The sequence below is a fragment of the Toxotes jaculatrix genome, chromosome 17 (assembly GCF_017976425.1).
Source record: "Toxotes jaculatrix isolate fToxJac2 chromosome 17, fToxJac2.pri, whole genome shotgun sequence".
NCBI classification, from domain to species: Eukaryota; Metazoa; Chordata; class Actinopteri; family Toxotidae; genus Toxotes; species Toxotes jaculatrix.
The window spans coordinates 4,021,776-4,036,341 of NC_054410.1; the positions used below are offsets into that span (position 1 = coordinate 4,021,776).

General features: G+C 38.7%; 2 gene segments (V, D, J or C); both read right to left on the reverse strand.

Moving 5' to 3' along the window:
• Positions 1-450: 450 nt before the first annotated feature.
• The window catches only part of LOC121196834, a 61,632-nt gene continuing 47,516 nt past the window's right edge, over positions 451-14,566 (reverse strand). The window contains 4 exon segments of the C gene segment in view: positions 451-786; positions 888-994; positions 1,127-1,150; positions 1,261-1,611. Of these exon segments, the coding sequence occupies positions 760-786; positions 888-994; positions 1,127-1,150; positions 1,261-1,611 (509 nt within the window).
• Positions 7,714-9,093, reverse strand: LOC121196842. The segment is given in 2 exon segments: positions 7,714-8,767; positions 8,867-9,093. Coding segments are annotated over 2 exon segments (381 nt in total).

Genomic DNA, 14,566 nt, shown 5'->3' on the forward strand with positions numbered 1-14,566 from the left:
TGATTTCACAAAAAGAATGAAAAATACAGATTAGTCGATGGAATTTAACTTCAGTTCAATTTACTGGCAAAACTTGAGTCACCTTTCAGTTTGTTCATTGGGAAAAACTTGTCATGAACAAAATGAGCCTGCTTGTGAAGTTTTCCTGAGCTGAGCTGTTTCAACAAATGTAGGTGGAAGGAAGCAGATTTCTCAGAAACCAGACTGGTTGGTGAGCTGCTAAAAAGACATCACACTATCAGTTCAGTGTAGGATGAGATGTGAGAGCAATGATGAGGGGTTGTTATCATAACTGCAAATCAGCAGCAGTTCAGAGTTGTAATTAATCCCTTCTTGGTCAAATGAACCAGTGTATGAACAGTGAGGTAGAGAAGCCGTGAGAATTGTTAACAAAACTCAACAAGTCACTCTGGAAAAACTTTAAAAGAAAAATGAAAGAACTTAATTGTCAACATTTGCAGAAATACTTTTATTGAGAAGAAAATGAAGCATACAAGCACTGCCCCGCCACAAACCAACACATAAAATTATTAAGTATCTATAAAATCCTACTGTATTTGCATGCCATGAGTAATAGCTTCAACACTGTAACAAGGATAAGTACAGAACTGTCCATCTAGGCTTTGAATGGCTCACTGATATAAGTGCAGACGCTCAGTAACATACAGCTCTATGGAAATATAACTACTGCGTTTTCAACTTTATTTACAGAAATCAAGATAATCCATCTCCCAGAGTTCATTTGCCTCAGCTCAGCTCTCAGTTCTTCTGCTTTCCAGCTGAACCCTGAAACAGGCAGAAAGAACACAGTGTCTTAATGTCATGAGCTTTTTTCAGTACCTTTTTATGTGAAGGACGGTCAGTCCAAAGTGTTGGGTGCAACAAACCTGAAGTTTCCACACCAAGAACACTACAAAGGCTCCATAGATGCTGCTCTTGATGATAAAAACGCCATATGAGAGTTTGGCACTGTGTGTGGCCCTCAGATATTTCTCTGCAGAAAATTCAAACATTGAGATGAGTTACAAGTTTCAAAGAGAAAATATCCAGTGCACTTTGTGGAGACAGTTTATGTATGCAGCTACTCTTGGTTTCTATGCACAGAAACACAGAACAAGATATTTACCTCTGGTGAGGAGGACAATTTCATCTGTTAGAAAAATAAGAGATAGATTAGACAAGAGCAGATGGTTGTTTACATGTATGTCCAGGAACAAAAAGATGAGGTTCTGTTTATTTCTGAGTTCCAAATGAACATACCTTCTTCTTCACCATTAATATGAGATGAAATATTCTGATTTTTACTCCCATTGAAGAACTCGACAGTGCATGTGAAATTACTCTTGGGTTTGAACCAGTCGTCGGCAGGGACTCTCAGCCTGCTGGTGATTTTGTAGTAGTCGCGATCCCGCCGGGCAGCGTTGTCAGTTGCCACACCTTTGGTGACCGACTTCCCGTCAATCTCCCAGTACACAGTAACATGGTCTGGGTAGAACTCCTCGGCCACGCAAAGCAAGGTCTTCTTTCTGCTCTTGTCTTTCTTGCTTCGACACTCCTTTTTTGAAGGTGGAATCACTTTCACTGTTGGTGCTTTGACTTTAACCCCGTCTTCTGCAAGGACAAAGAAAATAAATCCCTAAATTAAAGTTGTACGTAGATCTACAGCAAACCAGTATCCAGTACCTAACTCTAAAGCACATGTGACTTCTTTAGACATGAACACTGGGGTAACACAAAACACAGGAGAACGTTTTCACACTGAACATTAACATACAACACAACATGATTATTACAGGTGACATAACACACACACTGAGCATTATCAGCATTTAATTTCTTCACATAAATGTTTGTTTTAATGAAGTTATTGCGATAATCTTACCAAGAACCGTCAGCTTGGTTCCCTCTCCAAAAGTAGGATAACTACCAGAGCACACTGCAAACTCACATGTAAAAAACTGACAAAAACCTACAGTACAGGGGCTGAATCCACCTCAGACTGTCTCAAACTAACTCTTTTAACATCTGTGGGTTTTTTACAAGACTGTTCATACACAGTACAGTCACTGTAACACATGTATCTCACTTGTGAATTTATCATTGCAACTTAAATACACTTTTCCTCTCACTTTTTGATGCAAAGAAACACATCCCCTCAGTGCCAGTTTCTACAGCTTTAAAATAATCAACCATAACAGTAAGTTTGCTGTCTGAACTTAACAAAGTCTTTTAACCACAGATTAATATTATCCATTTAGTTCATACCAGAATTTAGACATGGACACTGGGGTAACACAAAACACAAGAAAAACATTTTCACACTGAACATTAACATACAACACAACATGATTATTACAGGTGACATAACACACACACTGAGCGTTATCAACATTTAATTTCTTCACGTAAATGTTTGTTTTAATGAAGTTATTGCGATAATCTTACCAAGAACCGTCAGCTTGGTTCCCTCTCCAAAATAAGCAGGGTAACTATCAGAGCACACTGTAAACTCACATGTACAAAACTGACAAAAACCTACAGTACAGGGGCTGAATCCACCTCAGACTGTCTCAAACTAACTCTTTTAACATCTGTGGGTTTTTTACAAGACTGACCATTCACAGTACAGTCACTGTAACACATGTATCTGACTTGTGAACTTATTATTGCATCTTAAATACACTTTTCCTTTCATTTTCTGATGCAAAGAAACACATCCCCTCAGTGCCAGTTTTTACAGCTTTAAAATAATATATGAACCATAACAGTAAGTTTGCTGTCCGAACTTAACAAAGTCTTTTAACCAGATTAATATTATCTATTTAGTTCATACCAGAATTTAGACATGAACACTGGGGTAACACAAAACACAAGAAAAACGTTTTCACACTGAACATTAACATACAACACAACATGATTATTACAGGTGACATAACACACACACTGAGCGTTATCAACATTTAATTTCTCCACGTAAATGTTTGTTTTAATGAAGTTATTGCAATAATCTTACCAAGAACGGTTAGCTTGGTTCCCTCTCCAAAATAAGCAGGGTAATTACCAGAGCACACTGTAAACTCACATGTAAAAAACTGACAAAAACCTACAGTACAGGGGCTGAATCGACTTCTCAAACTAACTCTTTTAGCTACATCTATGGGTTTTTCACAAGACTGACCATTCACAGTACAGTCACTGTAACACAAGTATCTGACTTGTGAACTTATTATTGCACTTTTCACCTCACTTTCTGATGCAAAGAAAAGTTTTGACTGCAAGCCTGCACAACAACACGGGACAACTCCAAACTACAAAGTACAGTTTTTTTCCAGCCCTAAACTTAGCTCAACAAAAGGTTTGCAGATTTAGGTTAAGTGAAGCTCAGAAGACATTTATGAACATGATTTTCATAGTTTTCTTACCCAATACTGTCAGTTTGGTGCCACTGCCAAAGTACGCTGGGTTTGCGTTGTTCACACTGATACAAGGCTACAGAAAAACAGCTCTACCACTCCACTATTGAAAGCTGTAGATGATTTTTGTGCTCTTTTTTTTCATATAAACTCAAAACAGTTAACTGGACACACAAAACTCTTGAAGACATGCTTTTACCAAATTAAAAGACATTTATGAAGATGATTTTTATAGTTTTCTTACCCAATACTGTCAGTTTGGTGCCTCTGCCAAAGTATGCTGGGTCATAGTTGTTCACACTGATACAAGGCTACAGAAAAACAGCTCTACCACTCAGCACTGACAGCTGTAGACTGTTTGTGCTCTTTTTTCCCCCAGATAAACTAAAAACCTTTTGCACAAGAACATGTGGAAATAAGACACAACCCTAATCCCCATACTGACAATAAAACTTAGATGCCAATGGAATCAAACTTTTGATTTAAGGTTAATTTAAAAAAAGAAGATAAGAATCAACTATCTGCTTGAACTTGGAAGATATCATACAACTTGTCTGCAATTGTGACATTATTTTAGCATTGATTATTAATTATTTTCATTGTCTTACCTAAAACAGTGAGTTTAGTTCCAGCTCCAAAGTAAGCCTCTGACTGAGCGCACAGTATTTCACAGAGCTGATAAGAACTGGCTGTGAGTTTAATATTCTGGGCATAGAGCCAAATGTTTTATTACCGCACTACTTTTACTGGAGAACATAGATGATACTTGTTTTTAGCAACATAAACCTTCACCATTAATTCTTTTACATTTTTTAAAAAAGATAATACTTTGTTCAATAGCATAAATAAAATGTTTTGAAGTAGGTCACATATTTAATACTGACCATTTATTTATATTACAAGCAGTGAATCTTTGTCTGTGAAAGTATTTTTTGCAGGTTTTCTTACCTAAAACAGTGAGTTTAGTTCCAGCTCCAAAGTAAGCCTCGGTCAGTGAGCACAGAGACTTTCAACTGTAACAAAACTCTTCCTATTGCCTCTCTTTATCTGTGCCACGCTGAAATTATTCCAACTTTTTCACTCTTTCACATGTGAAAACTTCCACTTTAATACTTTGAGGCAAATCACCACAGAGACCACATTTTCAGCATTTAAACGTCTACTCATGGTTTTTTTTTCTGTGGTTATTTTACAATTATTTCTTCTAATATGGAACAAATCATTTTCATTTGTTCTGGGTATAAACATTAATGCTCAGGAGGAGTTTAGGCCTTCACATTCTCAAAAACATCTTGACAAGATGGCACCTCAATGATGTTTAATGAACTTTAAAATGTTTTCTTACCTAAAACAGTTAATTTTGTTCCTCCACCAAAGTAAGCCTCTGAAGCACCAGAGTCACAGTGCACTCAATCAGTGCCCAAAACAGCTTTACTCTGCTTCTGTGCTTTTTAGTTTTGTGACCAGTGTAACTGTCCGTTAAAAAAAAACACTACATCCTGTGGTTTTACAAGTTGTATGCAGTACAAACTTCTTAAGTGCCACCTTGTTTGGCTTTATTTTAACTTTCCAAGAACAGTCAGTTTTGTGTCTTGGCTGAATTCATGTTTAACCATTTAAGCTCAACAACGTAAAGCTCTGAGACAAACTTAAACTAGACTTGAGTGCAAAACATCTTAAAGTAACATTCCAGTTATAGTGCTGTTTTTCATTCGTTTTGATTTCTTACCTAAAACAGTTAACTTTGTCCCTCCACCGAAGTGAGCCTCTCTACCACCACCAGAGTCACAGTGCACTCGATCGGTGCTCAAAACAGCTCACGGTGCTGCTTTTACTGTGTTTCTTTACTTTTTGTTTGCTTTTAAGTTTAGTTTTTTGTCTCAAATCTCACTTTGCTTCAAATCCACAAGCCGTCGTTAGCAGCATTACAGTCTAGATTTTACAGTCTGAAGTTTTGCGTAACACAAATCATTCTTCCCAGGTGACAGACCTTGCTTTAGCTGTTTTGGTTTGTTTTACAAGTGGATTCATGAGAAGAAAGTTTGATGTTTTACTTACCAAGAACAGTCAGTTTTGTTCCCTGGCCGAAATAAGCTTCGTACTGACACAGTGTTTAAGCTTAACAACAAAAAGCTCTGAGCTGAACTTAAACTAGGTTGAAGAGAGTTTGAATACAGTGAGTTTGAGACAGAAACACTTCAAACTGAATGTTTTTTTTCAAATTTGCTCTGATTTCTTACCTTAGACCTTTTCAGGCATATATTACATAACATATATTTGTACAATATGTTTCTTACCCAAAACAGTTAACTTTGTTCCTCCACCGAAGAAAGCTTCATATCCACCAGTGTCACAGTGCATTTGATCAGTGCTCTAAACAGCCCAACATGTTGCTTTAATTGGTTTCATTAGTTCTTAGTTGTTTTTAAATGTAATTGTCACTTTTCTTTAAACCTAAAACACTGTTTGTTGCACCACAGTCTGGTTTTTACAAGTTCTATGGAACAAAACCATTTTTCCTCAAACAGACCTACTTTAACTCGTTTTACTTCTTTAAGAACTGAATTCATGAACAGAAAGTTTTACTTACCAAGAACAGTCAGTTTTGTTCCTGGACCGAAATAAGCTTCGTTATTGACACAGCGTTTAAGCTTAACATCAAAAAGCTCTGAGCTGAACTTTTTCCCAAGTACATTAGGATTCTTAATGCAGCACTTCAGTTACAAAGCTTATTACATTTGCTCAATTTTAATCATCCTGACTTACCCAGAACAGTCAGTTTTGTTCCTTTTCCAAAGTACGCTTCAGCGTTGTCACGGTGCAAAATACTGAGCATGAAACTCTTTTGAACAGTTTTACTAATACTTCTGTTGTATTCTAAGACTCTAAAGCAAAGTGAAATTTACGAATACACCGTAATAAATGGAAATATTTACCTAAAACAGTAAGTTTGGTTCCTTGGCCAAAGTAAGCAGGCTGAGTGTAGGTCACAGTGTTTTCTGTTCAGCTCAATATTTCAGCTTTTCCATAACAGCAGCTTTTACTTCACTTTCACACCATTTTTGAGTTGGTTTCAGTGAACTGAAGCAGAGAGAGCTCTGACTTACCTAAAACAGTGAGTTTTGTTCCTTGGCCAAAGTAAGCAGGCTCAGTGTAGGTCACAGTGTTTTCTGTTCAGCTCAATATTTCAGCTTTTCCATAACAGCAGCTTTTACTTCACTTTCACACCAGCATTTCTATTTTTTTTTAAGTTGGTTTCAGTGAACTGAAGTAGACAGAGCTCTGACTTACCTAAAACAGTGAATTTTGTTCCCTCTCCAAAGTAAGCTGGATTTCCAGTGTCACATTGACTGTGTCCTCTACCAAAAAGTCACAAAACTTTCCCAAATCAGCATGTTGAGACTCAGTCCAATAATCCAGAGGATGGAGAAGGTTTAAAAACATTCAAGATGAGCTTCATAATGTCCAGAGTTTTTTGTGTGTCAAGATGAGTGAAAGAAGAATTCAAATTCTCTGAATATGATTTAAAAGTAATTTTTCAAACTTTTTCCAGCATATTTTCTGCATTTAAATGGACTGTTCAGTGTCAGAGTGTCTTCCCGTCCCACAGACCTTCAGAATATTGATGTTTTATGCTTTATCAACTGTCCCAAGTTACATGTTGTTGTCTACACAATGGGTGTTAATGGGAGGAGGTTTTTGTACGGCGGCTCTATAGGATTGTATCACCGTGCCCCCCCTGTCCCCACGGTGAAAAAGCATCACACAAAAACCTAAAGTCTTTTTCGTTCGCTCCTCTTTCCTCCCCCCACCCAGCTTCTCCGTATCTCAGCCTCCATCTCTCTCTCTCTCTCTCTCTCTCTCTCTCTCTGTGAGAGCAGCTGTGCAGGTCGGGCTGACTGACGGCTGATCGGGCTCCAACCTGACTGTTGCTATTTCTGTGTCAGCTAAGAAAAGAAGCAGGAGGAAAAGAGAAACTAGTTTTTGTTTATGTGTGTGTTTTTTGTTTTTGTGTTTTTTTTCTTTAGCTGCTCAGAGGAAGTGACATCTCATGGTCACACCTCTTTATCCACCCAATGATCAGTGAGTTAAGGAGACTCACATTTACTTACATTTAAGGACTTTTCATAAAAGAGAGTGAATTGCATGAATCTTGCTGTTCAAGTGTTCCATTGTAAATTTAATGTCTAAAATGATTCTTTAACCAAATGATGGGTTGTACAACCAGAGTGCTCATACTTAAAATGAAACCTTTTATGTCTTTTCATATTTCCTTCCCTGTGAGGGAGATTTTCTATAATGTTATACTGCAGAGATCACTTATATGTCACATGTAAATTTCACCTCATTCAGACTTCTTCTTTATTATATTTCCAGTTTGAAAACACTTAAATTATTTGACCAGTTCCCATTCAACATACTATCCTGACTTCAAAAAAAGCACAAGATAATTTTTTTAAATTCAAGTGTAATTCCACAATTACCCTGTAGAGGTCGGTGTGTGACCTCTACAGGGTTTGACACATTTATGTTCTTGTCAGGTTAAATAATTTTTTTTTCTTAATCTTTTTTTTTTTTTATTAATTCCAGACAGCATTGACCCATCAGCATTTTAACAGGTTACAGAATTACAGTAAAATAAAGTAGCAGAGACTTAATGCGAGTGTGACATAGATGAAAAACTGCTCAGGACAATATTACTGCAGGTGACAAATAATCTTTACCATGTTAACACCTGCTCATTTATCTGAGCTGATCAGCTTTGTGGTGTTCCTGCAGGATCGTCACTGAACTGCAGAGAAACAGTTTTTCTACCTTTAATGAATAAACAAACAAACAAACAAACAGATCATCATCAAACAGCTTTTCTTCCATATTTTCATGTCATGTTGATGTTAGTCTGTTGTCAAGTCATGTCAGCAAAATCCTGCTCTGCACCACACACACACACAGTCCGACACATCAACCCTTCCCACTCATCCCACCTCCCTGTCGTCTCTTCCTCTTGAGGTTGTTGTTTAGCTGCTAAGGCTCTCTGAACCATTGTGCTCTACTGGAGGCACAGTAATACACAGCTGAGTCTCCAGCCTCAGCAAGGTGTATCTGCAGGGAGGAGCTGAGCACTGAAGGCCGGGACATGGTGTACTTGGATTTGTTGAACGGAGCTTCTATGTTCCATGAATCTTTATTTAGAGAATATGTTACCAGCTGCATTGTCTTATCGCTGCTTTGTCTGTACCAGTACATGTAGTAATATTGCTCGTCATCTTGTTCACACTGCAAAGTTACAGTCGGGTCCCCTTCACGACTGAATGCAAATGGAGGCTGTTGAATTTTTACACCGTGGGACAAATCTGGAAAACAAGGAAAAAGACAAGAAATACAACAACTTTAACCAAGACATCTGTAAAGAAAAAAATAGTTTTCTTTCAGCTGAATTCAGATGTTCTTACCAGTGAAGATCAGGACTGCAACCAAGAGCAGCTTCATTTTCACAGTGATCATGTCACAGTCATAACTCTGTCTTCAGGCTCAACTGTTGCTGGTCTAACCTAATGCACTGCTTCAGTCAAGGTTTCTGAAATAAGCTCTGATCCTCCTTCTCCGCCCTGTTTCACAGAACAGCTACAATCTCCTAGTGGCCACCAAGCAGCAACTGCAGCACGAGACATTCAGATTGCTGCAACACAGACAAACATAGCTTGGTTGTGGCCTCTGGGTCATGCTCACCTCACTATCACAGTAGTGATAGTGAGGACACTGTCAGTGTCTCAGAGACGTGCATTTTTGACCTTTATTCTGAATGGTGACGTCTTCAAGATTGCTTATCTTGAAGCAATCTTGAAGACGTAACTTGAAGCATAACTCTCTTCATGCACAATCGACCACTGACATTTAAAATAAAGCCCAGTATTGGCCTAATATATCAGTCTTATCCTACATTAATATGAAGTGTGAAGCTTTGACAGCTCTGAATCTGTCTTTGTTCCACTTCCACTCTGACAACTATCTCTGTTAATTTAACATCAGACCAAACAAGCCACAGCTCCTTCCTGCCTGCATGTCACCTGTCACAGGCAGACTCGTTATTTGTATGACTGTCTGCTCTCTGTGCGTCACTGTGAGTTGCAGCACAGTAGTAGGTGCTGCTGACATTCAGGACGAGCTCAGTAATTTGAAGAGAGAAGTTGTTATTCGGTGCATCAACAAACGCCTGGAAGTTCCCCACAGTTTTGACGTACTCTGAGACGACAAATTCAATTGGAGCTCCGGGTTGGTTTTGTCGGAACCAATACATGCTACTGCCGCCCATGCTGAACCCTGGACCCAAGCTACACTCCAGCATCGCCTTGCCTCCTGGGTGAGACACTAGATCTCCAGACTGAAGAACAGTAATTGTGAGACCTGCAGCACATGAAGAATGTTTCACCTCAATATACAAAGCAGTGAATTTTCTCAGAAATATAAATTTGATGGGAATTTGACCCTTCAAGTGCGGGTTAACCAGTACGTCCATCATGAGTAAAAATAAAAACCCACCTGAGTTTAAAAGAAGTGACAGATAAACCACTGTGACAAGCATGTTAGCAATGATCTGTCCTCCAGCTGAATGATGCAGTCACTCTCTTCAGCACAAAGGAAACACGAGGTCACATGATCACATGATTGGATGGAGAGTACCGCCTGTAATTCTCGCTCACTGTTTATCAACCGACACTTTGCATGGAAGCTCGTCTTTGATGAGGTTCAGCAATGTTTTGAAAACCAAACAAGTTCTGATATTTATAAACTGAGGATGCCAGGTTTGTATATCCAGTAAATAATTAAAGACCACACCAATTATGTACAATACACTGATCAAATCCCAGTAAACAGCATAATATTTGAACTGAAACCAGGAGCTGTCATTAGTTTGCCACAGGAGGTTTTTAGTGCAGCAGTGGTATTAAACCACATCAGTGTGTACTAGCAGCGCAGAAATACACAGCTGAGTCAGATGAACTCACTGTGGGAATGATCAGAGATCCTCGCAGCGTGTCTTCTCTTTTTAACAGGAATCTGCCTTTAAACTGGTCCTCGTAGACTGGGTCACCCATGAGGACTGTGTACCCTATGAGGCTCATAGACTGGTTGCTCTGTTCGTGTTGGTACCACAGCATTGTTTGAAGGTTGCTGCCATCATGACTGCAGTTAATCCTGAGGTCTTTAGCCCCTTCCCTCACAATCTGAGAAGAGGACTGTATAAAGGTATAACTCTCTGCTTTTCCTGTGAAGAAAGTAATTTAATGTGAGCTGATGTTTGAATTCAAGTGTTGTATTTTGAGGAATTAATCTCAGAGACTTATCAAATATCAAAGTTATATCATAAACACAACACACAGTGATACATATGTTACAGATACAAGTGTATGTAATTTAAAATTATTACTATTATTTAAAAGAAAAGTTTTATAAAATTAAGTCTGACTTACGTGTAAATATGAGCAGTAAAAATCCACATGTGTATAAAGATGGAGACATCCTGGAAACTAAACTTAAATCAACAAAGATAAACAACAAAAACAAAATTTACAAGTGTTTTTCCAGGTCAAACTCACAATTACAGCATATACTGAAAACCAGTATTAGAGGTGGAGCATTTGCGCATTGCTCCAATCTGACAAACCCATTACAGATGAGACAATACAAATGAGAGATGACTACCTTCTCCATACATCATACCTCCTCTTCCCCACCTTCTTCCTCTGCTCAGAGCTGATCTCATCAAAAAAAGATAAAGAAATCTGCTCTCTGTTTCTTTGCTGAACTTTTGTTTCTGATCATGAATATAATAAATACAAATTTGTAGTTGTTGTTGTTTTGTGGTGGATTTACTGGTGCTGTGGTTTCAGGCTATAAAGTCACCAGAAGTTGCTGACTGTGAAGCTGGCAACTGAAAAAATGAAAGGTTTGTAAATGTAAGAATGTGATGTGAGAAACTGTAACCAAAGCTGGGACAAATAGAGTTTTATTATTCATGATTTTATTTTTGATGATTTATTTTTCTTTCATGGTATAATGTCATGTTCAGGTAAATAAATTACATTACTTATTGCAGTAAACATTGGTCCTATGGTTTGCCTTTTATAGTTAATGATTTCAGAAGTAATTCTCCTCACCAAAGAAGATGAAACAAAAAAAGCAGTGATGGTTTTAGAATATGTCAGTCCCAGTCACTGCTTTGCCTTTTGTCTAATTTTCCCAGCTATTTCCCATTCTGATAACTTTGTGCGGTTTAACTCTGGACGCTATGATCATTTATTGGCAGCATTGGTACGATCCAGCACTTATACTGCACGGTGGCCAATTCAAATCACCTGCTGACGTGATTGGATAAGAGCCTGCTGACGGTAGGGCCTGGGTGCAACATGATTGGTCACCGCCTGATTGCAGTCTTTTTAAACCGACTAAGCCCCGCCCACTCGTTTCCCTGTTTATTTGGCAGTTGCTGCACGCGCCGTCTGTCGGCGGACGACCGGATACATCAGTAAATAAATAAAAGATATTGTTTGTTAAACAACAGAACGACTAGCATAAACGCTTTAAAAAAGTGAGCTCACTGCCAGCAGTTTGATTATGTGTCTTTCGGACGACCGTGTGGAGGATTTATGATGTTTTCGGAGTCTTTTCACTGCACTAATTGTTGGACACAAACCGGTTTTTATGGACGTTTCTGGCCCTGCGTTTGGCAGCTTGGGACTTTCTCCAAAGGTGTTCTCTTCTCTGAAATGCCGGAAATCACAGCTCCTCCTCACTAAGGTAAGAAATTGCAGCTAAATGTTATTATATAAACGTTTTTTGTCTTTTTTTTAGTCTTGGTAGGCTAAACAAATTCCTATGTGTGGGAGTAGGCAACGATAACTGGTTAGAGTTAGGGTAGGATCGGGTTAAGCATCGTAAGACAAGACTGGTTCGGTATAAAGTTAAGTGATGCTTTGGACACATTGTTTTTGCAATTTTCATGCCATTAAAGCACTTTTTGAAAAAGTTAGGTTCAGGTAATGTCCTGTGGGCCTCAGCGCAACATGATTGGTCAACGCCAGATTGGCGGTCTTTTTAAACGGATAATGCTCCGCCCACGCGATAATTGCTTCGTGCTTCAAATCTGACCCAGATTTGTGAAACCTTCTCGACACAAAATCTTAGAGTGGGTTTCAGACAGCATTAATGCTTAAACTAAGAGGTCTAACACCCGCACACAATGAGTGTTGGAAAAACAGAATCTATTTGTTAATATTGTAACTAAAGTTTATATTTACTTTCCCCTGAACTGCTGAACTTGAAGGTAGCTTTGTGTTTGTGTTGTGTTGTGCTGCTGGTTAATGTTATTGCTCTCCAGACGTGATTGTGCAGTAGGTATGTGTGGGCTGGGTCCTGGACTTGAAAGAGCGAATTCTTAATCACTTCCTTGAGTGGCAGAGCTTTTTCATTTGGTTGTTGTTTGATGCTGTTGAACTGGTGAAACATGAATGCTCATGTTTGCGCTCGTTGTTTGTTTTGGGGTTGAATTGTTTTTACGACATAATTCCCGTTTGCCAAGCTATGTTCTTCTTTATCACATTACTCAGTCACCTTTTCTCTAAATGGCCGCACTTGCTCACTGCAGTCGAGGGTTTGTATTTGGATCTTCACCCAAACTTCATTTTGATAAACTGGGCAAATCTGAAACAGCTGGGATATGATGTTGTGAAACTAATCTTTTTGTCTTATAAATTGAGTTTGTAGTTTCCTTCACTTTATGCCTGTTTGTTGCAGCCTCAAATTCCGCCTCATTCTTTAAATTTGTGCTTTAAATTTTGCTAATCAGTGAAAGGTTTTGAAAGCTTTCATATGTTATTATTTTCGGTCTGGTGAGTTCAGTCTCTGTCGTTAATGTCAGTAATGAACAGTAACTCTGAACAGCCTGCCTCTTAGCATCTTGAACATAAGAACAAAGGGAAAAGGAAGAGAACAGGGTTTTTAGTCATGAGGTGATCTTAAACCACATCACTGTGTACTGGCAGCGCAGAAATACACAGCTGAGTCTGATAGATTCACACTGCGAATAATCAGAGCTCCTGTCTGGATGTCCTTTCTTGTGATCTCAAACTGATTCTCGAACTGCTTCTCATAGTTGGGATCACTGCCACTGTAGCTGTATCCAATCAGGCTCATCAAACCTCCCTCTTTTTGCTGGTACCAGAGCATTACATAGAGGTTGCTGTCATCATGACTGCATTTAATTTCTACCCTGGCAGTTTCGTTGACTATTCTTGGATGAGAAGGCTGAAACGTCACACTTGTTGTTTGATCTGTGGGGAAACATACAGAATTTAAAAGTAGTCAGTACAGAAGTCACTGTGCAAAAAGCATTGACATAATTTCTGTACAACATTAGTAACACAATTAAATGGCTGTTTTTGTAGCTTATATAATTACATGGAAGCAAGATGAGAAGAAATCCGAACACAGCAGGAGACATCCTCCAGGTTTCTGCCGCTTCAGAGCAAACACAGCTTCCTCCAGTGAGAATCTGTAAAAAGAGAGACAGTCCTTCTTGTGCACATATCTCACGTACAGGAAAAAGATCAGGGTATTTAGTGAAGGAGTGGCATTACACCACATCACTGTGTACTGGCAGCACAGAAATACACAGCAGAGTGTGACAGGTTTGCTGTGTTTATAGCCAGAGCTCCTGTTGTTGTGTCTTTTCTTGTCAGCTTGAACTGGTCTCCAAACTGACCCTCATAGTTTGGGGGGTTTTCTGCATATCCATACCCAATGAGGACCAGAGACTGACTGTCCATTCTCTGCTCATACCAGAGCATTAGCAGAAGGCTAGTATCATCGTGGCTGCAGTTAATCTGCACCTCTGTTTGCTCCTTCACTATCTGGGGAGGAGATTGCTGAAATGTTACAGCACTCACCTGACCTGTGGATAAAGCAGATTTGGAAAATGTTATATATACCGACCAAAAACAAGAAGAAAATTTGTTTTTTTTTAAACACGACTGTTCAGCATTTTATATTAAAAAAAATTATATAGAGTACTTTCATGTAATTTAGAAATTCTACAGCTTACAATAAAAAAAGATGAAGAGAAAGGCAAACGTTGGCTTAGGTGAGGACATTGT